The 27,653-nt window shown below is 41.1% G+C and overlaps 1 protein-coding gene across 2 annotated transcripts in view; it reads left to right on the forward strand.

Moving 5' to 3' along the window:
• The first annotated feature begins 20,558 nt into the window (after positions 1–20,558).
• The window catches only part of PUS7 (pseudouridine synthase 7), a 28,941-nt gene continuing 21,846 nt past the window's right edge, over positions 20,559–27,653 (forward strand). The window contains exons 1-5 of one of the 2 annotated variants that reach the window (XM_044423455.1): positions 20,681–20,815; positions 22,023–22,134; positions 24,217–24,616; positions 26,674–26,758; positions 26,864–26,965. In XM_044423455.1, the coding sequence (XP_044279390.1) occupies positions 24,246–24,616; positions 26,674–26,758; positions 26,864–26,965 (558 nt within the window). In that variant the 5' untranslated portion in view covers positions 20,681–20,815; positions 22,023–22,134; positions 24,217–24,245. Of the gene's footprint in view, positions 20,816–22,022; positions 22,135–24,216; positions 24,617–26,673; positions 26,759–26,863; positions 26,966–27,653 lie in introns of both variants that reach the window. The other variant, XM_044423454.1, reaches the window with a different exon arrangement.

The raw sequence follows: 27,653 nt of genomic DNA on the forward strand, positions 1-27,653 counted from the left end.
TATTTCAGCTGTTACCATAAACCAGTATTATTGTTCCCACAGTGGAGACAGTGAGGGATGTTGAAACATTCATGATTTGCTTAAGGCAGGAGCAAGAAATTCAGTCCTCCACATGTTCCTGGATTGCACCTCCCATCAGCCCTAGCCAACATTGAAGGATGAGAGGCGCTGCAGTCAAACAAGATCAAGAGGGTTACAACGTAACAGTGGAGCTGATGTATGAACAGGACACTTCTACCTCACATGTGTAGCTAGTACATTACACTTCCTGTTCATATAATGCAAGCTATTTATCACAAGTACATGTACTTAATAGGACTGTAATACCGCATTATGAATAAAATGGATAGAGAAGGAGGAAGATTAAGTAAGTCATCTTGAGCTCTTTGCATGAAAAAGTGTAATACAATAAAATAAATAACGGATGCCAAGGTGATTGAAGTGGGACACACCAAAAAGCCATCTTACATGTATACGCAGTGTTACCTCAGATGCCCAAACCAATTAAAAACAATGACAGGCATTAAACCCACCAGCATTAGAACAGTTCAATTACTTTCTTTAGTTCTCAAAGGGACTCCTGGATGAGGAATGTCATATTCAAAATACCATTAATTATTGTGGCCTAGATTTTCTCCAGCTTTAAACCCATGCTACTTCAAAATAGTGATGGATCCAAACACACACACATTATTAACCTAGTTTTTCTAGTCGGCATTTTTCTCTGGATCCATGGAGCCTATGAAGAAAATGTAATGTCCTCAGACTATACAGCTCAGATTCATTCCATATTTAAAATTCAGTAGATCTTTCCTGCAACTATATGTGATCTGCAGATTACTTAATTTGAAGCATTAATGATGTATAAAATTGCTCCTTCCACTCATTTTTTCTTCATATTCAGTAATGAACCAGTTTAGTCTCATACAGACATGATACAGTCTGTATGTACAAGTGCAATCCTATGGATGTTTAGAAGGAGAAAAAAAGGATCTATGGCTCTCAGCAAGTCCCTATAAGGAATACTGGCTGAGGACACTGGGAATTGTAGGCCCTAAACATCCATAGGATTGCACCCTTAATTATGAAGTTGTAAACAACATTAAGAAGTCAAAGAGATGTTTGGCCATCACTAAGAGTCCTTTAGGGAAAGCTTCAACAATTAAATTGGTTTCAGATCTGTCTTTAACACCAGCAAATGGGTCCTTATTTTCCACTCTTCCATTACTACTATCTACTACATCATTTGATTGAAAATATATACCATTTGTCAACCTCAGTTCCTGGCCCATAAAATAACCTAACACACAGGGTTGGTGATCAGATGCATCATAATAAATAGCTGCAGTTTAACAGAGAGTTAAACATGTGTAAAACTTATCAAAATTAATAGGCTCAAGTATGCTGAACTTTGCACTTGCTTTTATTAATTCTGATTGGGAAATACTTAAAAGTCTAAATGCATTTTAATAGTTTTTTTGGCCTTCCCATTATTTTGTTGACATAGGCCTCATTCCAACAGGCCACACATGTGTTTCATATATCCTATCTTCTAAAATCTGTTTTTGAAAACCAGAAGAACTCCAGCAGCAGCTTCTAGGACAACATAAGGGGACTGCTACTGAGAGCAAATACAGACAATCTATGCAGGAGTGTACAAGCCAAGGCAAACGTAAAGAGGTTCTTCTGGATCATGATAAGAGGGCTTATTTGCTGACTGATCAGAGGAGAAGTACAAAGGAGAATTTCCTGAATGAAGCAGAATTCTCATTAGCATGCCAGTCCAACCCTCTCCTCTTCCACAGTCTGCCTTTCCTTCATTTCCCATGCCTATTCTATGTGTGAGTAGAGAACAGCTTCTACAGGCATAAAGTTTGCTCCTTCTCTTTTAAGCAACTAGCTGCACGCCTGTGGTTATTTTATATGAACCTAATTTGAAGAACTCCTGTGACACATTTCGTGAAAATCTGCATTAAGGATAACAATACAAATTACATTTATATTGGCATCAGGACAAAAAGAATTTGTTACTCCATTGCACATGCATGACATAAGCTAACATATTGCACCTGTGCAGATGTGAAAGCAATCAGAACTGATATTATCTCATTCAACAGTTTTTTTAAAAATAATGATTATACATAAGGTAACAGTAGTTGCTTGAAAAATGTCACAGAAGTAAAAAGCTAATAAAATATCAAGTGTGCTCCTACTATTAATGCTTCTTCCAAAACATTACCTGACTGGCTTTTTAAGTGAGTATGTGCATGTTTTGCTAATTATCTGAGCTGTTTAAAGGATTACAGGATGCTTATAAAGTATGCATTAAAAAGGAGAGTAAATGTATGGCACAGTTGTACACTGCATAATAGTGGAGACAATAAAAACATTAGAAAGTAAGGTTTAGATTGGCAATGCAATCCGATATATGCTTAGTCAGAAGTAACCCGCATAGAATTAGATAGGACTTCCACCAAGGTAAGTGGATATAGGATTCTGATTAAGAAATATTGACACAACTGACACAATAAATATTGATACAATAGTGTTAGTGTTAAGGGGTATATTAAACAATTATAGTAGGTACTTTGTACATTGAAACCACAGTACAGAAACCTGTTTCTATCATTTCTGCAGTATCTGTCAACAGCAGGAGCTTCTGACAGTTCTGATGATCCTTAGAATTAGGTGAAAGGGGCAAGTGTCATTCCTTTCTCTGGAGTAGCTCCTATCAATTGTGAAAATGCCAGAACTGTTGTGGTGATGACTACCTAGCATCAGGGGAAGGACCAGTTCTCAGCAACAAAGACAGCTGTTGCTTTCATGAGGGCAAAATCCAAGCTCCACTCTAACCTTCTATGTTGGCTACTCTACAACCAAGTAGATATTTAAAGAAAGATTGTCCATAGAGTATTGAGGCTTCTTCCATACCATGACAAGGAGCCCTAACTGACACCTTGGGGAGCTCAATGTCTAGTACTAATAAGCTCTGCCTTATATGAACTTGGTTATTTTCCATTTAATATTTAGCTTAGTGACCATTTTAAGATCACTTTCAGAAGAATCTAAGGTGGTACCAAACATGCCCTCATTTGGAGTGCCAGATTGCTTTTGTTTACTTTTGTGTCACAGTAAAAATATTTTCCACTGTCAGGGTGTTAAGCATCTTGCATACATCAAGTAATAACAATGCCCATTAAATCCACTTCATTTTAAGGTACTAAACAACTAAATGTGGAAAACTCAAAGGGAGGTGACATGTGTAACCAATGCATGGGAAGAGTTCAGAAATAAACTTTATAATAAAAACAACCATCTAACCATCTTGACTTGTGCCTCAATAAGAAGTAAAAAAACCAATTTGATAATAAAGTTCCCTTATAAATCAACTTTGTCAGATTCACAAGATTGGAAAAAGACCAATTATCCTCTTCTGGGCATTTAAAATTTCCTGAATTCCTATATCAGTTTCCACGCTAATACCAACACATTTCACAATACTACTCTCCTATTTGGTTTCTGAAGCCAACAGTAACAATTTGTTTTCATTAAACAATTCAGTTTTCAAATGGTACATTACATCTGCATTTCATATTTCCACCCTTGTCTGTCCTTAGCAATAAAAGTCATGGATCAGAAATCAACTGGAAATGAGCTTTAACATTATTTTTGCTTTAATTGGCCAGATGGTTTAAAAATGCTACACTATATTAATGGCAAATATTACAAGACAACAGAAGCATATGCTGTGTGCTTGAATCACAAATAGAATTCCTTAGAAGTCCCATTTATTTCTGTGCAACCATTCTAAGTAAGCTTAATTGGAATCTCTTCACTTCAGGGCCTATTGCCATTGCAGAATCATTGGCACACACAGCAGCATCCTGAAGCAGCTGATGGCTCTGATGCTATGCCAAAATTTTGACATCATGTAGGTTCCTGCATGATATCCTTCATATTTGCTCACAGTATCAGACATGCTCCCATCCTGTCCTGATAGCTCCGCCCAGCTCTTCCAGCCTTGAACTTGGAGGAGCTGAACACAGCTATTATGGGCAGGACATTTTGGAGGACTTTCATTCATAAGGTCATTGGTCAGAAATGGCCTATCGCCCATAAACGCACACATCAGGCATTGTCATGTAATGGAAATCACTAATACAGCATTGAGAAGAAATGGCATCCAAATTTTGTGGCCCCTTCCTGGGCAACAAAATGATGGCACTACATTACATATTTTTCAGGATGCACACACTGTAATTCATCAGTTTGGGAAGGGCCTTCCTTTAGCAACAAAGCAACTCTCTCTCTGCCCTCTTTACCACTGCTGGTGGTGGCATCAGCAGCAAGTATAGAATCTGTGATTCATCATGATAGGAATCAGAAAAAGATCTAGGAAGAAAAACACAATGGCTCTTACCAGACCAAGAATTTGAATGTGCTATCACTTTGCTTCCCTAGCATTTTTTTTCTGACCTGTATTCATGACACAGTCATGGTCTGCAGTCACCCCATGATTTTTCCTGCCTTTGCCCATTGTTTTTTCATAAGGAAAATTCTAGCATGCCATACTCCACAAAGATCCACTGTTGTGAGCTCTATTTTGAGGACTGTGTAACATTTGTGAGGGTGTGAAATTTACTGTGATGTTTCTGAATAAGCATCTCTTTGTGTAGCACAATTTTGCTTCAATTTGTGTCATACCATTTCTAGTTTATGTAGTGCTGCTTTTTTTCCATGTTTATTTTATAAGTAGAGTCTTTGTACATTTCTGGTGTTAACTCTTTCAAAAATGCTCATTTGCAAACTTCCATAATTCTCTTGCACAATTCCTAACTTTTTTAAAAGTGTGGGCACAGATGAATTAGTTCAAGTGTCCATATAGCCACAGAAGAAGACAGAAATGGGAAGGTGAAAATGATAGAGATTGGAAAGAGGCATGGGGGAAAGAATGAAAAGCAGGTATGCCAACAAAAGATGCAGCCTCAAAGTACTGTCATTCATAATTTCAAACTTGGCACTGTTGAAGAAAGAGTTGGGAAGGTAGCTATGTGGGAGGTTTTTTATATAGCTAGTAGTAACCAGTTAAAAATGTGTTAAAATAATTATTCTGGATATACTGTAGTATTATGGCTAACACTGCCACAGCATGCAGTTTCTTTTATTTACAAAATTAATATATTGTTCCATATTCCATCATGGAGACTTCAGAATGCTGAACAGTAAAAGGTAAAACAGATTAAAAGAATATAATACTGAGTTTAAGACAAAATCAATAAACCTTGATTAGTTCAGGAAGGTTTTCTGAAATAAGTATGTTTTCAGAAGGCACCAAAAATAATAAAATGCTGGTGCCTACCTGCACTCAATATGTGAAGCATACTATAACAAGGGGTAGCAATGTAATCCCACTAACATGGGGAAGTTTGATTCAAAACTGGCTTGCTGAATGAGAATTACTGGATGGAAATTATGACATCTGTCTCCCAGAAAACCTAATCAAGCCTTCTGATCCAAGGGGACAATTGAGACAGACTAGGGAAAGTGGAGGTGCTCTGGCTAGCTCTGTGCCCTCTATTGCATGCGTGCTATTGGCCAGCCAATAGCCAATGATCAGGGTTCTAAATTGCATGGGCAGCCTACACAGGGACAGCAAGGGCTCCACTGCAGACATTTGCCTCTGACAAAGAGCCAATGGCAAGACCATTGACAGGTATGCAATGGAAGAAGTGCACCCAGCTAGTATACTACCACTCTCCAATCATGAGAATCTAATTTCATGAGGAAGAATACCTAAACAGGGGTGCTATTACTATTCATTACTCCTGGATATCTAGAGTAACAACTTCAATGGCAACACAATAAATGAGATTCTGTTAGCATTTACATGACTGAGGAGGAAGAAGGATCCATACATGTTCCACTAGTTGCTTACCTCCAGTGTCATGTGGTCATAATACGGGCCCAAAGATAAGCAGATGAAATGGTTGCCATTTTCCTTTTGGGTATTTCAGTATTGACACCTTGCTAGTAAATGTGGTCTACAGACTTTAAAAGATGCATTAGCCTTCCCCAGAGGTCATGACATGACACTTCAGAAGACACTCTCAATGCAAACTCCTCACCAACATTGTGACCACATTGTGCACTCAGAGGACTTTCTAACCATCAAGCCCATTGCCTGAGAAGTCAATGAAATCTTGATGTAATTCTAGGCTATTTTCGCATCACAAATAAAATTAATGTGTGGTGCTTGTTACTCAAGCTATTGATACTAGGAAAAGTAAGAACCTGACAGAATACAGAATGCAGAACACTAATTGCACATTTGTGGTGGACAGTCTCCACATATATCTTTAAGATCTCTCAGGTACTGAGCAGCTTATTCTGCCATGTTTATACCAGGGCAGTGATGGCGAACCTTTTAGAGACCAAGTGCCCAAACTGCAACCCAAAACCCACTTCTTCAGCACAACGTGCCAACACTACAACCAAACCTGAAAACTGAGGTTTTAGTTTAGAAAAAACAACTCACGGCCAGTCCAAGCATATATATATGCATATATATATATGGCAGCACACAGACTGACCATGCAAAATCTCGGACGAGTCGCGGCTAATGAGTCGCGACTCGTGATGTCATCGCCTGGTGCTGCTACTTCTTTCTGAGTATGCGCATGGCCCCTATGTGCGCTGTTATCTGATGCTTGGCTGCTTGGGCGATCCTGGGGTGACTTGGCTCATGTGCCGACAGAGAGGGCTCTGTGTGCCCGCTGTGGCACGCATGCCATAGGTTTGCCACCACTGTACTAGGGAAAATGTGACATTTTCTACAAATAGCACTCCTGTTCTTAATGTTATTACCCTGTGGTTTGTAGTGGTGCCAAGACGAACACCAAAAACAGAAACACCTCAAGACATATTGGTGCCTGAAGCAAAAGGTTCACAATGGCACCCTGTACAATGGTTTAGCCTCTAAACAACCCAAGACTCCAGGTTCAGACATCATGTGCCACAACGTACGAAGCTGTGGGTGTGGAGTACAAGTGGAAGACGTGTCTGTATTACAGACAGCACTCCCACTTTTTCCCATCTGTGCACAACAGCCTGGAATGGGGGAACACGAGCCACATTGTGACGGGCTTCTAAACCCAGCACAACACAGCTAAGCAGTGCAGTGGCTAAATGCCTCTCCACTGCTTGGCGAGCTGCTAAAGGAGGGTGCTTCTCTGTGCCACCTCCACACACAGTGGAGGCAGGAAGGAGCACTCCCCATGCCACCCCCTTACCCAGTCACTTAGCAGGTTATATGAACCCAGTCATTCCTAATATTGTGAATGCTCTCTATCTTTGCAGTAAATTTGGTGCTACCAGTCAAAGGGACAGCCATATATAAATGCCTTCTGTAAATACCGGTTATTTTTTTAGGCATTTGAAAATACACCAAAGGTTTACATCATGGGTCCTCAAACTATGGCCCATGGGATGGATCCGGCCCGCCATGGCCTTCCATCCGGTCCGCGCCGCCATTCACCGCCTGCGCACGCGTGGGGAGTTGGTGGCTCGCTCGCTCACTCAGAGATGGTCTCCGAGCGAGCAAGCTGCCGCAGCCGCCTGCCTCCCATATGTGCGCTCACCGCTGCCTCGCAGCGTGAGTGGGGAGATGGTGGCTCACTCACTTGGAGATGGTTTTGGACTCGCTGGGAGATTTTCGAGTGACTGAGCCACCGCCATGCATGCCTGATGCCACCTCACGTGTGCCCAATGGCACCCCCACCTCACTGGCAGGCGAGGGTCACCACAGCCTTTCAACTGGCCACTATTCAAAAAGTTTGAGGACCCCCGGTTTATATAGCTGTCCTCCTTTCTTGTTGATCTGGGCAAATAATCATCATGTTACAGTTCCTCATTATCTTAGTTGCTTATAGAATTTTTCATTCACTTGTTACAGATCATCTGGAGATATAGTGCCACTGCCCTGCCTCATTGTTGGATTTTTTTCAAGTGATTCAGACATCCCATCTTCCACTCGTCACCCTCTCTCCTTTTTCTCAGCACAAATAATCCATTCAGAAAGAAGAGGCAGTCTGGGTGCACAATGCCTTCTCATCAGTAGACCTAGGAGGCCTCCATCTGGAAATACCTGCAGAGAAGGGCCCAAGCTCTCTCAAGTTACAGTCGCTTCACATAGATTCATTGGATTCAGAAGAAGAGGTTGAGGGGCAGATGCCTTTGCAGTTTCAAGGTTACCAAGTGAAGAAAGAGCATGGAAACCAGCCCACGTTAGAAAGGGAGGGAGACATTTGAGAACTGGGGATGCGGGGAGAAGATTGATATGAAGTTCCTTGTCCCTACAAAGAGACAACAAGTGAAGCGAGCAGATCAAGTTCCCATCATCTAACCATCAAGCGGCATAAGGCACCGAGGGTGGGGAAAGCAGCTTTCTGAAAGGGAGGGGAAGAGGAGATTCACTGAATATTTGGGTTTCAAGGGGCCAAGCAAGCCATCAGGTCTAACCCTCTGCTGGTGCAGAATGCCAAGTTATTCCATCCCACCCAGGTAAACTATTCTATTTTGCGTTGAATTTCTCCAATGAGAGAGAGAGCCCACAACCTCCTTTGGCACCAGGTTCCAATGTTGTATTGCTCTGACAGTTTAGAAGTTTTTCCCGGTCTCTAGCCTGAATCTGCTATGCTGTAGCTTAAGTTTGTCCCACACTCAGGGGTGACTGAAAAGAGGTCTTTTCCTTCCCCTGTGTGATAGCCTTTGAGATACATGTAAAGAGCTGTCATATTCCCTCTCACTCTTCTCTTCTCAAAGCTGAACATGCCCAGTTCTTTCAGTCTCTCACTGTAGAGCTTAATTTCCAGAGCCTGGATCATCTTTGCTGCCCTCCTTTGAACTTTCTAGTTTTGTGCCAGTTTGGATTCAGTAAATGGGCAGCACATGTAAGGCCCCAACACAGGACTGGGCTTCCAAACTTGCTGGAGAGGGAAAAGATATTAGGAACCAGCTCCTAACAGTACCCTACATCATAATCAAATGGTTCTTCTGTCTCTTTTGGAAGTACTCATAAAATCCCATTTTTAAAAGAAAGATTTCAACAATACTGCAACCTTAAAAATTACAGGTCTCCTTAGCACTATCCTTTTTTTTCTTTTTTACCTAGCTTTTGTTTTGACATGTGCAGTCATATTTCAAGATGTATTGCATTTTGAAAAACTTCACTATTGCCTTTCAGATCAGCACCATTTTAGCAGGATGTTTTAGTCATTAAAATCCATTTAGAATTGTGCTTAAATGGTTTTAGCCTAAATTAAACACACACATGTTCAAATATTAGCAAAACAGTGCTTAAAAAGAAGCATTTGAGGATGAATTTAAAACATTACTCAAAAATAGCATGCTTTGGGGACCCTGTCACTTATCCAGCTATGCACCTGTGTTACATTCCCTAATATAAATAGCATATATTGGTTTGTCCACACACACACACACACACACACACACACACACACACACACACACCCCTCCCAAAATGTTATATCCTGAGAAGTAGAAAATCATTTGCATTTTTCTGGGTTGTTGGCAGTAGAACAGCAATGACTAAGTAGGTATAAAAGCTGCCAATCTAGAACTTCTGTTCTAGAACACCACTGTTTCATAAGGGATGTGTAATTTCAAAGCATTCCTTTTCAAAAGGTCCATGGAGTAAAGACTTGACAGCACTTGCTTTTAATATGGCAGACCCTGGAGATGACTTCATGGTCTGACAGACTAGACTCTGAGAACTATGTGACATCCTACCCTCTGCATCTTAAGATTTGTTGTTGTTGTTAGTCACAAAGTCCCCATGGACAACATTCCTCCAGGCCTTTCTGTCCAGGCCTTCCTGTCCTCCACCATCCCCCGGAGTCCACTCAAGCTCACACCAACTGCTTCAATGACTCCATCTAGCCACCTCATTCACTGCTGTCCCCTTCTTCTTTTTCCTTCAATTGTTCCCAGCATTAGGGTCTTCTCCACTGAGTCCTTCCTTCTCATTAGGTGGCCAAAGTATTTGAGTTTCATCTTCACTATCTGGCCTTCTAAAGAGCAGTCAAGGTTGAGCTCCTCTAGGACTGACTGGTTTGATTGCCTTGCAGTCCAAGGGACTCACAGGAGTCTTCTCCAGCACCACAATTCAAAGGCCTCAACTCTTTGGCGCTCAGCCTTCCTTATGGCCCAGCTTTCACAGTCATACATTGCCACTGGGAAAACCATAGCCTTGACTATACGCACTTGTGTTGGCAGGGTGATGTCTCTGCTTTTTAGTATGCTGTCTAGATTTGCCATAGCTTTCCTCCCAAGGAGTATGCGTCTTTTAATTTCTTGGCTGAAGTCCCCGTCTGCAGTGATCTTGGAGCCCAGGAAAATAAAATCTGTCACTACCTCCATTTCTTCTCCATCTATTTGCCAGGAAGTGAGAGGACCAGATGCCATGATCGTAGTTTTCTTAATGTTGAGTTCCAAGCCAACTTTTGTGCTCTTCTCCTTCACCCGCATCAAGATGCTTTTTAGTTCCTCTTCACTTTCTGCCATTAGAGTGGTATCATTTTCATATCTGAGGTGGTTGATATTTCTCCCAGCAATCTTAATTCCAACTTGTGATTCATCTAGTCCTGCCTTTCTCATGATGTACTCTGCATGTAAGTTAAATAGACAGGATGACAGTATACAGCCTTACCGAACTCCTTTCTCAATTTTGAACCAAACAGTGGTTCCGTGTCCAGTTCTCACTGTTGCTTCTTGACCCGCATATAGGTTTCTCAAGAGACAAATAAGATGGTCTGGTACTCCTATCTCTTTAAGAACTTGCCACAATTTGTTGTGATCCACACAATCAAAGGCTTTAGCATAGTCAATGAAGCAGAAGTAGATGTTTTTCTGGAACTCCCTAGCTATCTCCATGATCCAGCTTATGTTGGCAATTTGATCTCTAGTTTCTCTGCCTTTTTGAAATCCTGCCTGTACTTCTGGCAGTTCTCAGTCCACATACTGCTGGAGCCTAGCTTGTAGGATTTTGAGCATAACTTTGCTAGCATGTAGAATGAGTGCAATGGTGCGGTAGTTTGAACATTCTTTGTCATTGCCCTTCTTTGGGATGGGAATGTAAACTGACCTTTTCCAATCCTGTGGCCACTGTTGAGTTTTCCAAATTTGCTGGCATATTGAGTTCTTTAAACTCCTTCCCTGCTTTTGTTTATCAGAAACCTGTTTCATTAACCTTCATGAGGGGGAAAAAGGCTGCAAGAGAGCGTTTCAGAGAAATTAGTTCACTGCAGCCAAATTCAGGCAGTGCTCCAGTCCCTCATCCTCACAAGAAGGGGGAAAACATTTACAGGACTGAAAGTGACCTCCTTCCACCTGTGCTTAGTTGGGTGTCCATAACTTTCCAAGTTCAGGAAGCACAAACAATAGCATCCTATATATAAGTCTGTTAATTGACAACCCATGTGTACTCAATAGTAAGTTGTGTAATATGCTGTGTAATACAGTGTTAAATAACTAGGCATGCATTCTTTTGCACTTATATATACTGAACTACATTTCCCACTTTGATGTCCATTCTCCCAGCTTGGTAAGTAATGTTACTATGAGAGTTTATTAAAAATGAACATTTCATCTAGTTTGGTATTCATGTTCAGATTGACTCTAAACTGTAAACCTCAAAAGAAAACTCGACTCAACCTTCACTTTTTCCAAGCAGGACAACCAAACCGTTCTGATTCCCTGTACATTTTGTGCTAAGAGAAATACAGAGTCTCCAAACCTCATGGTCTTGCTACTTGCCGGAATAATTGATGTCTTCAACATATGGATGAAATTAGCTCTGTCAAAAGGAAATGAGCTTCGGCCATATGCTTGAATGAAATTGGGACTGTACCCTATAAATGACGAAATGAAACACATATTAGCATTGGTCAAGTATTTCTTGCAAATTACTAGTATCTTTCTTTGCTATCTGTCCTTCTGCATCTAAGCAAAGTAACAGCCTATTTGAATTCCAGAGGGCTGCTTCACTATTACAAGAGCCACTTTTTTTAATGTAGTATTTCTCCTGTGTCTCTAACATGCAGACATTCAGTATGTGGAACATTTCCTAGCAGTACCTTTCCATCCCAGAAAAAGCCTGACCTGTTGGATCACTGCTTCACATACAGGAGTCTCATCAGGAAAACCACTGGGTTACTAGACTCTATGACTGCATTGCTAAAATGTGTTCAGGAAACCATCTAGTTTGCATATGTTCCATATTTTGCAATGTACTTGCGCAGTGTGCTCAGAGACATCCCCATCCCCATTGGAACGTCTCTTTGCCATTGTCACCACTTGTGCTTCTGGGCCCAGCTTGTCGCACTGGCTGCCATGATGGAAAAGACACGGCAAATGGAGACTACTATTATTTTTTGCTCTTGTTAGTGTTCCTGTTCTTAGAGAGGGTGAACCTACTGACAGCTAAAGCAAGGAAGAGAGTTCAACAGTGTTTTCCCTACCATAATACAGACCTTGGCAAGTATCCTAGGATGCCACCCTCTGACAACAGCCCTGCATTGTTTCATATAAAAAAAATGCAATTCTGTGGATAATATCAGTGAACTGACACAAGATACAAATTAATCATCTTCCAGGTAAACAATGTAAATGGCAATTGATGATAGAGCAGAGGCAGAATGAGAACGGAAATCCATATTAAGTTATCTTCAAACGGGACAATTACCTTTGAATCAATACTCAGTCTTAATTTCCTTAACTCCTTGATACAAACTGGTATTCAAGTATAATGTAATATGCAAAGCAGATGGAAATTGCATACATTTGCATTAAAATATGGGGAATATAGATGTGTTTTTCAAGGAAATTATTTGAGGAGCAAAAAGGCCAGGGTTGGAGAAAACCAGACTTCCAGGAGCCTGAGGAGAAATCCCATGATAGGGTAGATGACCTGAGGCAGTACTTGGTCTACATAGTCTAGGTATGAATTATAAAGAAAAATCATGCTGACAATGGCTACGTTCCCACATAACAGTAGGCTGGGTTTCCTGGCTTATCCTAGTTGACTGTGATTAGTAGCATGTTGATACATGCAGAACATTTGCTCCGGTTTTGTGCAACTAGCTAAAGCAAATTAGGAAATAATTGCTTATCATGACACCTGAACTTATGCTCCATGTTTGTGGCTCCCACACAAGTCAGAATGGGCGAGCCAGTAGCAAAAAACATGGTTGGTTTAGAAATCCTGTCTTGTTTGGATGGGGCACTAAATCAAGAAGCCACCTGTGGAGATCACAATAAGCTAGTGTAAGCTCTAGGTTTCTGAAGGCACATAAAAGCTTAAATGGCTACCTCTTTGTGAGTCAGCCTTCTCTCTGGCATTATCAACAGATGCTATTGTCCCTCAGCCTCTCTTTCACCATCCCCATCATTTGCTTGCTTGGCAGGCAGAAATCCAGTGAGCAAGTAGGCAGTGGCATCAAGTGCTCCTCCTCATCACCACCATTGTCTGCACCAGAGTGTAAAGCAGGTGAACAAGTAGGTTGTAACTGTAAAGAAGAGTAACCCTAGAGGAGTTTTTTGAGTGGACCTCTGTTAATCATGGGCCTTGACAGGTGCCCAACTATGTTGACCCTTGACACTCACCCAGCAGTGAGCGAGTGTTTCCAAGTTAATTAATTTTAGCTGCTCACACAAAACAGAAGTAAATGGGCCGCATATAGAATTGCACTGCTCACTTACACTGCCAGGCTATTTAGGTTTTCGTTATGTGCAAATGTTCCTAATACTGAACAATGCCTGAAAGAAATATCCTTTTATGAATCAACAAACATGGATCCTAAATATATTATCGGATGGGCAATTACAATTGGGTATATCAGGAAATTAAAACCATATCTTTACCAGAGATTATGGTCACTTGACAAAGTGGTAGTAGACACTGATAGTATAATCCTATGCCTGTTAATGCAGAAATAAATTCTATAATTCCCAGCATCTCCCAGCTAGCCATGCTGACTCAGTGATGCTGAGAGTTGTGGGATTTCTTATGGTCTAAACATGATTAGGATTGTGTCCTAAATTATCTTTAGGCAAAGCTTGCCTGGGTTTCAAATAAACAGGCAACATTTGACTACATGCACCCAATTCACTAGCATATTGAAGCAGTTATGGTGCTATGATAATAAAACCCTCCAAAACATGATGTGCAATTTAGCCAAACCTGTGCACATGGGAAAGATCCACAGCCTAAGCCTATGCATGTTTTTCCCCTGAAATAAACCCTATGCAAGTTCAATGGAGTTTCTTCTAAGTATGTGTGCATTAGATTATTGCCATAAATGGGGCAGTTGCTTAACTCTGGTTAGATCTTGTCCATTATGATCCATATGTGACCCAGTAATCAAAAACTGCATTGCCTGAATAATGGTTGTCATATTCTCCAAGTAATATACAAGTAGTAGACCCTTTAACCTTTTAGTAAATGCTTAGCTACCTTGAATATACCTGGCATAGAAAAAATATTTCAATTATTGTAATATATAATTACACAATATTTTCTAAATGTTAATTTGCCTTACTCCATTCTGAGAAATTGCTGACGCACGCACAGCCAATCTTCTGTGGAGATGTTCCCACTCAATGCATACTAGAAGACCTGCTTTTGCTTCCTCCCACTGCAATAAAAAGATCTTTATTCTGCAGTTCACTATAAGCCTCATTTGAAATGGCAACAGAAATAATGAGAACTGAAAAGGTCTTTATTCATTTAATGTATTCATATCAGTTGCCTTTGCTTGCATGTATAGGATTTATAGTGGCCTCTGTGTTGGACTCAATGCAGCTCTACAGAGTAACTTGCTGCATGCTAGCAATATCTTACAGCAAAAAAGGACAATCGCTCTCAAAAAAATCAGTAATAATTTGGCCACTGCACTTAATAGAGATTATGACGGAGGGATGCATTTCAGTGTATTTCTTTATCCTCCACCCAGCTGGAATACAACACATCTTTCCAGATCTGCAAAACTGGAAGCCATGTGAAATATTCAGAGACAGCTAAAACCATTCCCATCTTAATTCATGCTTCTCTAGTCCATCTCAGCCTAAAAGGTGACAAAAGGATTTCTTCTGTAACACACAAAACCTCTCTCTCTGCAGCTCTGCAGAAGTCCCAGGCCCTAAGGAGGTTGGTATCAGGCTAGCAAGGCTTATACCATTCATTGATGGGTACTCATTGCAGTTTTTGTCCCTTGTTACAGTCTTTGGACAGCTAGCTTCTTTTAATTTAGAGCTAGGAGTTGAGTATGACTTTCTGGCAATCCCAGGAAAGGTTTCTCTTCCTATCTATCTCCACCACCACTCAGGCTCATCTACCTGTGGTTATCTATTTGTGTCAAGGAAATCTAATAAGAAAGCCTTCTAATGATGGTTGGAGGTCACAGTTGGTAATACCTTGCCACAATCAAATAATGAGCTCGGAGCTCTGGGGGTCTCTCTAGCGAGGCTTAGAGAGAAAAAATGGAATGGCAACAACCTAGCAATCAGATAGAAGTGTGCACACCTGGTGTGGCCCATAAGGTAGTTGTGGCATGGCAATATTTGCAGAGTCCAAAACCTGTTTAATCTTAATATACCTGTATATACTGTGTGTATGGGGAGCAGAATCATGTTCCTCTTCCACTGACATCTTGGCATACCTGCCTTGCCCCCAGGCCCATCTTAGGTCTACATACTGTATGTAATTCTGTTTAACCATACTCTGCATATGTACATTACAGATTCAAACTGCCTGGCCAACGTGCAGATAACAATACTTGGGTTCACATGATCAGGGAAGGAAAAGAAGCCACTGTGACTTCCTTTTTGTGAGAGAAGGAAAATTACTGTTACTAAGCAGAAGAATGATGGATTACTAAAGACCAGAGCAAAAGACCCTTATAAGGTCAAAGGCCAGAGTAAGGAGCTGTATAAAGAGATTTTGTAAATAGGAAGTAGAAGTAAGTGGACAGGTTTGAATTAGTTACTAAAGTAAGCAAACAAAGGTGAATTAATATGTAGTATAACTATGTTTGAGCACAAGAATAATAATATTTCTCACATCAAAGTTCTGAAGAAAAGAAGGGGAGAATTGTAGGGAATGGTGAAACTATTGCTTTTGCAGAAGATAGCAGGTAATTGTCTCTTGGCAGCTGGCTAAAAAGATAATTGGCTTGGAAGAAAGTTGGTTATTCCCTATCTCATCCTCCCAATAGTTTTAGGACTGATGTAAGGTCAAAATGAACTAGTGAACTCCTAGGAAGTAGTGCACACGTTTAATAGGCTTATGAATAATAACTGACACACCTCTCATAGGTAATGGACTTATTAGCATGAACATGGGATGCATGAGCTGGTGGGGGAACATACCAAGGATTAGTATGATAGAGATGGACAGAGAAGACTGTGACCTCTTAGTAACCCAGTCAATGGGCGAAAAGAGGCAGGGCCTGCAAATTGGGGAAAGAGAATAAAAGGCAATGTCTTTTGTCAAACCGCCCCGCCACCTGTGAGGTGGGTGCCTGCTCTTGCAAGAACATAGTAAACTAGTGCTACTTGGTACTTTGTCTCCTGTGTCGTTATTCCTTGGAACCTGATTCCGTTCCTAACACTTTTCCCACCATGCATGTGTTGCCTCATTTCCCTAAGTACCTAAGTTGTATGTGAGTTTCTGTGCCATTTAAGCCCACAGAGGGTGGTTTCTAAATCAGCTCAGAACTCTAGAGCATGGGTCCTCAAACTACGGCCCAGGGGCCAGATGCGGCCTGCCATGCCGATCTGGACCCACCGCGCACGTGCCCTCACCCACACGCACGCACACATGCCACTGCCCACCTCGCCCCACGCATGGGGAGGCGGTGGTTTGCTCGCTCAGAGAAAACAATCTCCAAGCAAGCAAGCTGCTGCCTTGTGCACCCGCCTCATGGCACATGCCTATACCCACCTTGCCTGACCTCCCCTTTCTGCGTGCACCTGCCCGCACCTTGCCTCACGCCCGCCTCAGTGTGCGCGCCCGCACGCGCTGCCCCTGCTCCCTCGCTGGCCTGCACTCACAGCTGGCACCACCTTTCCAGCCTGTGCCTAGCACCTGCACCTTTCAACTGGCCCCCTGGTGAAAAAGTTTGAGGACCCCTGCTCTAGAGCATGTGAGAGCTTGGGGGTGGTGGGGGAGACACCATGGCTTCTTTTCCTTCCCTGGTGCAAACCCAGTCAATATGTTCTTCAGGGTAGGACAGAAATGTTGATGCCCAATGTGAGGGAAGAGTTGCTGTTAGTCCACACCACTCCTCAGTGGGTACATTCTGTCCCTGTTAACTTTTGGGTGAACAGGGTGAGAAGCTAAATATGTCAATTCATTTGCCAATAACGAAAGTGTGCTTATTTATGACCGCATCTTTGCATTATCGGCTATCTGTATTGTATGTAGAATCCATATTATACTCTTTCATTAAAATTATCTACACATGTCTGAGCCAAAACACCTCAGTGAAGACAGCCCACAGAATGTAACTGGAAGGATTATTATTTGATATTCAAGTTATGATTAGAGCTCTCTTGTCTCCACTTGAAGCGTAAACGATACTGTGAGACCAGTTTCTTTTCACTGATCCTATTCAGGCAGCTTTGTGAAAACTCTGGACCAACAGAAAGATGGACAAGCGTCCTATATCAGATCAAACCAGAACTTGCTCTGGAGGTAAAAATTATGAACCTGAAGCTGTTGTACCCTGAGGACTTCATGAGAGGGCAAGTCTCACTGAAACATAATGCTAGGAAAAGTCAAAGACATTAGAATAGAGAGACCAACTATTAAATGGATCAATTCCATAAAGGAAACCATAGCCTTGAGTTATAAGAGCTGAACAAATCTGTCAAGGACAGCATAACCCTAGCAAAGCTTTTTCCATGAAATCATGGGTAGAAGGGGCAAATTAGTCAGTCAGTCCAGCCAGGAACAGAAGTGAGTCCAAAGGATGTTGAAGGCCTAGGAACAGAAACGAGTCCAAAGGATGTTGAAGGCCTGTAGTGTTGGATTGACTGACTGAGATTGTCTCTAACTTTACAGGTATATGTGGGTCCCAAATTAGTAATCTCCTTGATAGGCACTATTATTAGAGATGTTATTAAAAAGGAGATACTTTGTTATAAAAGAGTAAATAAACAAATAAATGCTCTAAAGCCTACAGGCCTAAATTTGTTTTTTATTTAAAATATTGTTAAATAGGAGTGATGCATATGTTGTTCTCTTATGTAATAAGTAAAACTACTCAACTCAGTCAGGAGGAGGAGTGCACTGGAGGTGGCAGTGGAAAAAAGGGGGAACTCTGCACCATGGTCATATGGCTGCCAGCAGATAGCAGCTATTCCTGTGTGATAATTGTTGTAACCCCCCTCATGATCAGGCATGATCATACACGTAGCCAGGGCACAGCTCATCACGAGTTAGAAGCATGGTCAGAGTGTTCTTGTTCTCATGAAGAACAAGAACACGAACACGGATGTGCACGCTATGCTAAGCTGATAACAAAGCAGGCTTCGCTCCAGCATTACTAGTATCGCCGCAGACATTATGCCCTTGTACCCACGCTTGCTTGCTTTTGCATGATAAATGGGCAAAATGTGCTCTCCCCTATTGTTTCTCTGTTGTCCCCCCATTGTTTTCTGTTGTTCCCCTATTGTTCGCTGTTATTCAAGCATAAGTGTAAAAGAGTATAAAAATCAAATGTCTCCCCTCTGCCTGCTACCACACTCTCACGAGTGCATGGTCCCTGCCGGCAGGTAAAAATAAATCTCTCTCGATAATTCCAACCAGTCTCTGGTCTCGTCCGTAAAATCTCGCCTACAACAATAATCTCTTCATTAAAAGGGCTCGCCAGTTAGTGTTTCCTTCAGTTCATGCTAAAAAGTTTTTAAAAATCACTTGCCAACCATAGCTAAAGCTTCTTAAAGAAAAGATCGTTATCACAGGACTTCTTGGACAATTAGTATGCAATCTTGCCCACACTTTGTATTTGCTTCATGAATATTAGTATCAGAATGTTCAAACTCCCTTATTTACCAAAGTTTGTTCCACCAAGCCTACACAGATTTTCTATAAGAAGAAAATTGGATTCTGTAAAACATTTTGTATATGGGTTGAACTGCTTCAGAAAGAATATTGAAATAACAGCAAGAAAGCAACTAATGAAACTGGTGCAGACTGCAGCAGCCAGATTAATAACCAGGTCTTATAGGTCCAAACTTATAAGACTAGTTGAATTTAGTGTTTGGTGCTTTACTCTTTTCATTCTAAACTTAATTTGATTTGTTTTACGATATTGTTAGTTTGCAGACCAGTAGACCAGATTGAAGCAAGCATAAATTGGTTGCATGAACTATTAACCCTGCAGTTGATCATCTAAACACTTATTTACTGCACTTCTAAAACCATCGAGGAGGCAGTTCTTTCTCATCTCAGAAGAATTCCACAAAGCCACCCACCACTAAAAAGCCATGTTCCTTATGGATGTTACCTTACTTTTCCTGGCGATAGTACCATCTGCTAAAGAGCTTCACTTGCTGATATTGGTCCAAGGGTGAGCATTACATATGGAAGCATGTCTCAAACATTCTGGTTCCTTGCTGTAGGAAAAGGAAAGGGTTCCAAGTGGCTTGAGACACCTCCCACACCAATGTATATGTTTTACAGGCACCATCTCCATCAGCTGAACCTGTATCAACCCTCCCTAATCAGGCAATCCTGTTTTGCAGCCTCAAGATGGAAGACAGTTTGAGCAATGCTCTGATATGCAGCTAGACACATTTTGAAACAAACACATACACACACTAATATCTTGTCTAGTTGAGAACGCAAAGTTTCTTTTTTTAATACTGTTTTCCATTAGAAAAAAGCTGGGAGATGCTCGCGCACTGGGAATGGGAGGGGCTGCATGGGGGGGGTTGTGTGTAGTTGTAAATCATGCTTAGAATATAGTGTATACGAGTGCGCCTGTCTTACACCCACTTTCCTCAATGTTAGCCCAATTAGGTTCTCTCCTTTGTAGTTTTCTAGAAATAATAGTTATGACAGCAAGCAGGCCTCCCTGTAATTCGGGCATAGGGTTTGACGGTGGCCTCTTTTAAAAGCTTCGCGTTATAGGGTCCCAAAACCATGGTTATGCAGTGACTAAATAATGGTGCTCCCTCCTCACTTTTCAGTGCACCTTTAGAAGGGCGATGCGGGAATTCTGATCTGTGCTGAAGGCTGCAAACAGAAAATCGGGAGCACCAGTAGTGCAAAGATATTCTAAGTTTAGTGCACGCGGTTGGAGTAAGGATGCGGGAGCAGACGAACGAGCGGACTCCAAACCCGGCAATCTGCATCGTAAGCCGTACCCCTTCGTTACAGCGCCGCCTGATCCGGATGGAGCTTCAATATAATGCAGTTACTGTGTTTGTTCTGCACGGCGCAGGAATTTAGGCTCGGGGAGAAGACAAGCAGCGCTGCCTGCAGGAGCTTTCCCCAACGCGCAGGGGAAACGTCATGCGCTTTTTCGCATGCCCCGGAACAAACTCGGTTGCTCGCAGGCTACCGAGAGAGAGAAAGAGAGACCGCCCCTTCCCTCTCCTCCATCCCTGGCCTTTAGGCCGTGGAACAAGCTGGGTGAGTGTGCTGCGAAGTTGGCTGTGAGGGAGACGTGCCTGCGCCTCAGTGGCCGCCGCCCATTCGTCGTTTCTCTTTGCAAGGGGACATCTGATGTTGGTAAGTGTTTTCGGCCTGCGCCTTTGCAGATGTACTGGGAAAGCCCAGGTGGATTGCAAATTCTGAGGAGGAAGGCAATGCGTTACGGCGTCCTCTCTACGCTAGGAAGTTGCCTCCCCTCTCCTTTCGGCGATCGCCAGCCCCGCCGTGACTCAATAAGCCCATTGAAACCAAGGACCCGCTTTCCCAATTTCTCTAACCATCTACAAGGTGGGGAGAGGAGACTCATTTTCGCCTCCTCCCTGTTTGAGTGTTTTAGGTGTCACTTAGCATGTTTCTTTGTATGGCTTACAATACAGAGCAGGAGTGGCCATCTCCAGTTCAAAATGTGGCCAAGGAAAGTTTGAGTTTCAGATTTGGGAGCCAGGGATTCCTGAGCAACGCCTTCCACGTTTTCTGCTGGTGTGGGTGTATTTTAAAAACTTAGCCTAACAGGTCTGATACAAAGGAAGGCGTATATTTTGTATTGTACGAACTTTACCGTGTAGCTATTCTAAAGGGTATAAACCTACCTATGTTTCGCTAGTGAGAAAGTCCTACAACTCCCAGCATGCCCGCACCGGTCATTCTGGCTGGAGCATGTTGGGAGTTGTAGGACTTAATTGATTAAAGAGGCAGAAGGTTACTTCTTAAATTATATTACATTAAATGTAATTATATTAACTTATATAAGGTTACTCCTTAAATTATTTCCTTCACAGCTCTGTAACTAGGCGAAAAGTTGTATTATATACAGTAGTTTATTCTGGAAGAAAAATAACGCTGTGGAGTGAATATTTGCACCTTCCCTTTTGTGCACTGGGGAACCCAAGTTTCACAGGAAGTTCATGTGTGCACGCATGCATTTTGCTGTGTATGTTGTGTTCATTTATGAGGGAAAAACCTCCACCGTCTGCCCACTCTGTCTCACATAGGAACATTAACACATAGGAGACCTTAAGTTCCCACAACTAAAGAGACAGAATCTGACTAATGGAAGAACCCACCTTACTACTTTACATAATGAAAAGGATACGTATTGAAGTATTTTAATAATAAAAAGAAAGTATGTAATAGAGAAGTTTTTGTAATTCTGATTACGTTGTTTTTTTGTGGAAGAGTGCTGGTAAATTATTACACGCATACAATAAGGGCTGAGATTTTCTATCATACTTAATATTTTCAGCTCTCTTTCAAGTCCTTAATTTTCTACCTTTGCCTGCCCAAGCAGGGAGATGGAAGCTGCTATTGAAGTACCTCGTGAAAGAGAGTTGGCACAATTTTCTCGCTAAGAAGAACTTGATGATCAGGCAAAAATAACTAAAATACTTAGCATGCAAGTATGGAAACATTGTCAAAATGATCAGAACAGGAGTAAAAACAATTATCTCCCAGAAATTAAAGTTTATTCTATGGTTAAACTGTTATGCATTTTTCTATAATACACTGTGGGTGAAAATTCTGCACATGGAAATGAGTTGTCAAAGATGAGGTTTAATGTGACCATCTCTTTCATGTGTCAGGGTTCTGTAAGGGTGCAATCATATACATATTTTGACAGAAGAAAGGTCCTAAAGATCTCAGCATTCCTCAACCAGCCATGCTGGTTGGAAAATACAGGGAATTATAGGACTTTTTTTTCTTTTAAACATGGATTGGATCACAGCCTAGGGCATCTTGTGGTGGGGGGGGGCATCAGTGTCAGTCGTGACATTTCCCATCATATAGTTGGGAGGGGTGCAACCCCAAAACAGTGCAAATTGTTTTCCTAAGCCAGTCATACAGTTTCAGTGGTACCTGTCTGCCCAATAATACTGTCAGAGGAAAATAATAATTAGACTGATATAGAAGAGACTAATTGATAATACAGAACTGGAAAAGTCTGGTTTTATAATCTTGTTGGATTATTATGCTTTCTTGGTTTTTATCTAACCTTTCTTGAAGAGTTTACTAGCAGAACATTAGAAGTACAAATAGATTAACAACACTATTACTGCTGGCTTCTTTTTTTCTTGTATCATTTTAAGAGTACTACATCTATATATTCCATTATTGTAATATGCCTGAATCAATGGCTGGGATCTAAAGGGCCAAGTGAAGCTTCTGGAGGCCTTGCTTTCAAAAACCTGGCCTAGTCCCCCCTCTAGAATGCAAATAAACTCCTCGAATGGCCTGCAATGCCAGAAATAGGGTTTCTGATAAAAGCAGAAGGCATACACTATGAAGCTGCAGTTTGCCTGTGGCAGTATCTGCGAATGCTTTGTCATGATGACATTCACTCTTCCATTAAGAACATCCACACTGGATCAGACAAGGGTCCATCTAATCCAGTATTCCATTCACACAGTGACTGACCATTTGCCCACAGGAATACACATGGAGGATGTGAGTGCAACACCAGCCTCCTGCTAGCGTCCCCAAGCAGTGTATAGATGTATTGCTGCTGTTATGTGCTGTCAAGTTGTTTCCAACTTATGGCAACCCTATGAATGAATGCTCCAAAATGTTCTATCCATGGCAGCCCTGTTCAGCTCTTGTAAATTCTAGGCTGTGGCTTCCTTTATTGAGTCAAAGCATTTTATATTTAGTGTTCCTTTTCTTCTGCCTGTGACTTTCTATAGCATGATTGTCTTCTCCAGTGGGCTTTGCCTTCTCATGATGTGCCTGAAGAATGACAGCCTCAGCTTTGTCATGTTTGCTTCTAGGGAAAGCTCTGGATTTATTTGATCTAGGACCCACTAGATCAAGCTCTAATACTAGAAGTAGCATATAATCATGAGAACCAGTAGATGTTAATAGCCTTCTCCATCCATTTGTACATTCCTCTTTTTAAAGACCTCCAAATTGGTGGCCACCACTGCATCTAGTGGAACTGAACTCCATAGTATAACTATTCTCTGTGATAAGAACTTCCTCCTATGTGTCCTGAATTTCCCAGCTTTATGGGATAACCATATTGGCTTTTGGTATTATGGGAGAGGGAGAAAAATGTTTTGCTATTCACTGCTCCATACCGTGCATAACCTTGTGTAACTGAGAGAGTTGTCATCCTGGTGCTCAGCAGGTCTGAAGCACTGTCAAGAATTTTCCACGATTGCTGTGAAGGGAAAACAGATTCCTTTGAACCTTAATAACTTAATAGCACAAACTTATCCATATCCCTGCAGAAATTTGTCTAGATTAAATAGATTTAAATAGATTAAAACTTGCAATCTTGTGAAACTAAACAAGAGCATGAATACCTGAGCAGTCTCATGCAACATGGTGCCTTTGATTTTCTCCCCTTTAAATAAATATTTTATTTATTTATTTATTTATTTATTTGGATGAAGGGAAATTTCATTATTCTGCAGGGCACTACCTAACTGTCTAAAAGTATGGGAATCTCATTATGGTATTGTGTCATCCCCTTGTTTTTTCAGGATGTTATTTTCATCTAGGTGCTTTCAAAATGGAGGCAATAAAAATGGATAATGTATTCCTGAAGCGTCCTCATTCTAAAGCTGATGAAGGTAACATGGATGAAATTAAAAGGCAAAAGGTCTTGGAAGAACCACTGAAAGGAAGAAAGAATTCTGACTGTAAGGCTGAAGCTGAGGTGGAGCAGCCTCTGAAAAACCGGCTTGAAGAACCAAATAAGGCAAATGTTCTGAATGTGGAAAGTGTAGATCAACATGATGAGGAAGAAATGGAAGAAAGTGATGGAGAAGGAGACACAGAGAGCTTTGCAGATATGATGAAACATGGGCTGACTGAGCTAGATGTTGGCATAACAAAATTTGTTAGTTCTCACAAAGGTTTTTCTGGAATATTAAAAGAAAGGTAACTACTAACATCTTTTCAACCCTGTGAATTGACTTGATGCTGTAAATGGTGCTAGTTCAGCCAAAACTTACTACTGTGCCTCAGAAGAGGTGCAGAATTAGCTAACTTTGATTTGCTTTCCATCTTTCATGTGTAGTTTGAATCTAACAATTTACTATTGGAAATGAGGGCCAAAATGGTAATTATTTAACTCCATATCTAGTATTTTCATTTTTTCATTAAGGTAACAGCAGGACCCCTGATCTGGTGCTAAAAGTTCCACTGATTTTGATGGGATTTGATTCCAGAGAAGGATGACAGATCCATCTGCTTCATTCTTGCCTCTCGCATGAAACTTTTAGCTAAATCCCTTATTTGGTGGGGGTGGAGCGTGTGGCCCTCCAGAAGTTCCACTTAACTAATGGTGAGGGATGGTGAATGTTGCAGTCCAGCTGTTGGAGGGTAACATTTTATAAGACTGCAGTCCTGTGATATCATTTCGTTTCTATACTGCCCTCTAGCCAAAGCATTCTTGGCAGTTTTTAAATACATTAAAAAACACATACAAATGTACAGACAGACAGCACATGGGGAAACACACGCATATCTCAAAACTGTTTCATTTACTATATTTTATTCCCATTTCTACACAATTCTATTCTCTTTCATTCACCTGAGGTTCAGGCCCATTATGTTTTGTAGGATTACATTGCACAACTTGTCGGGCTGTTCTAGATGTACCACTGGCTCCTTGTGAATTGGGAACCGTTCTTATGAGAGTTTGTGGCTCTCCATTCTTCCCTCTTTCCTTTCTGCAGCAATTCATAGAATAGTAGCACTGGAAGGTGCTGGAGGGCCATTGAGTCTAACCCCCTTCTCAGTGCAGGACTCAGAAGTTAAACCATCCCTCTCCGATGGCTGTCTTGTTGCATCTTGGATGCCTCTAGTGTGGGAGAGCCCACAACCTCCCTAGGTCATTGGTTTCATTGTTGTACTGCTCTTAACAGTCAGGAAATTTTTCTGATACCTAGCTGGAATCGCATTCAGCAGCTTGAGCCCATTATTCTGTGTCCCACAGTCTGGGATGATCAAGAAGAGGTCCTGTCCTTCCTCTTTGTGACAGCCTTTCAAATATTTGTAGAGTGCTATCATTTCATCCCTCAGTCTTCTCTTTTCAAGGCTGAACATGCCCAGTTCTCTCAATATCTCCTCACGGGACTTTGTTTCCAGTCCATGGACCATCTTTGTTTCCCACCTTTGAACCCTTTCCAGTTTGTCCGTATCTTTCTTAATCTGTGGTGCCTCAAACTGGACACAGTACTCCAGATAAGGCCTAACCATTGCTGCATAAAGGGGAACTAGTACTTGACATGATTTGGAAAGGAAACTTCTGTCATTGCAGCCTAAAATGGCATTTGCCCTTTTTGCAGCCACATCACATTGTTGACTCATATTCAGCTTGTGATCTACAACAATTCCAAAATGCTTCTCACCTACAGTATTGTTGATCCAATTATTTCCCATTGTGTAACAATGCATTTTGGTTTCCTTCTTTTTCTTTCCTTTACAGCAGAAGATGCTGTATGAAAATGATACATTTATAAATGTGTACATTTCATTTATAAAGCAAAGTTTGAAATCTTGGCTTTAGAATACTTCACGAGGTGTAGTTATAAATGATGCTCATTATTCGTTCTTTGTACTGAAGCATGTCTAAGGAGTAAGGTGGGGCAGGGGAAATAACTGAGAGCCACTGTGGTGGGGTGATCCAGCTTCAAGTCTCTGGTCAGCCGTGAAGCGCACTGGGTGCCTTTGGGTCAGCCACTGACTCTCAGCTTAAACTATGCTGAGAATAAAAATGCAGATGAGGACCATGTGAGTCAAACTGAGTTCCTTGCAAGAGTAGAAATGTAAACATATAAATATTTTTTATCATTTGATGATGATGATTAAGAAAGAGAATGAGGAGCTTCCAATTTGTGAATCTTACTGTGTAAAGAGTTCATAAAGTAGAAATCTCTTTTTAGATATGCTGTTCAACTCTCTATTGACTCACTTGCCTTGTTTTCTACTAGATATTCAGATTTTGTTGTTCATGAAATAGGAAAAGATGGACATACTATTCATTTAGATGACTTCTCTGTGCCAGTGGATGATGAGGTAAGCCTTTTGTGCGCAGTTTCCTTAACTGAGTAAAAGGTTATAATTAATGGTTTCATACAGATTTAGACTGACTTTTTTGCTATGTTTTAATATGCCTCCTAGGATCCTCCTGAAGAAAACTTTATGGTTCTGTCAGCTGAAGACAAACAGCACTTAGAAGAACTCCAGCTGTTTAAAAATAAAGAAGGCAGTGTTTCCATTGAGGTAATTTGACAGAATAATATCAGGAATGAATAACTAAATCAATTTAGTGCAAAAATGATTTAACTGGACCAATAGATTTTGGAAAGTGTATTCATAGGAAATTGACTAAATTGCACTTGGCTGAGGTTTAGTAGAGATGGAAGGCTTATGTTGGAGCAGTATTTGAACCATTTCTCCCCAAACTGTAAAACTCTCTGTATTAGTCACTAGTAGATAATATTTGTTATCAATAAAATTGCACATAGGCATAGGTTCTATGTCCTTGGAAATATGCCCTTCTGCTAGCTTAAATGCAAGTTTGAGTATTACATTTGTTTGGCTCTCCCAGCTATTTTCACTGTGTAAATAGGATTAAACTATTACCTGTACTGTTAGAAGAGTAATGCATTAGCAGAAAAAAACTTTAATTTGATTTTCCACTTTAAAGAAAAAGTATGTGGTGTAGAGGAAGTGGTTGTTTTCCCAGATTTAATTGTGAATGCAATTGTGAATGAATTGTGATTTGGGGCATACATCTGTATGGGGACTGTACCACTACAGATTGCAGAGATGGACATAAGAAGTCCTCTGTATGTAGCAAATCAGCATGTCAGGAAGAAGGACTCTAGGATAGCTTCCTCCTTAATATAATGCTTTTAATGTGTAAGGATTTTTTTTCATAGAAGAGTGTTCAGTTGTGAGCCCCAGC

The sequence above is a fragment of the Varanus komodoensis genome, unplaced genomic scaffold (genome assembly GCF_004798865.1).
Source record: "Varanus komodoensis strain SLA01 unplaced genomic scaffold, ASM479886v1 scaffold13_3, whole genome shotgun sequence".
NCBI lineage: Eukaryota > Metazoa > Chordata > Lepidosauria > Squamata > Varanidae > Varanus > Varanus komodoensis.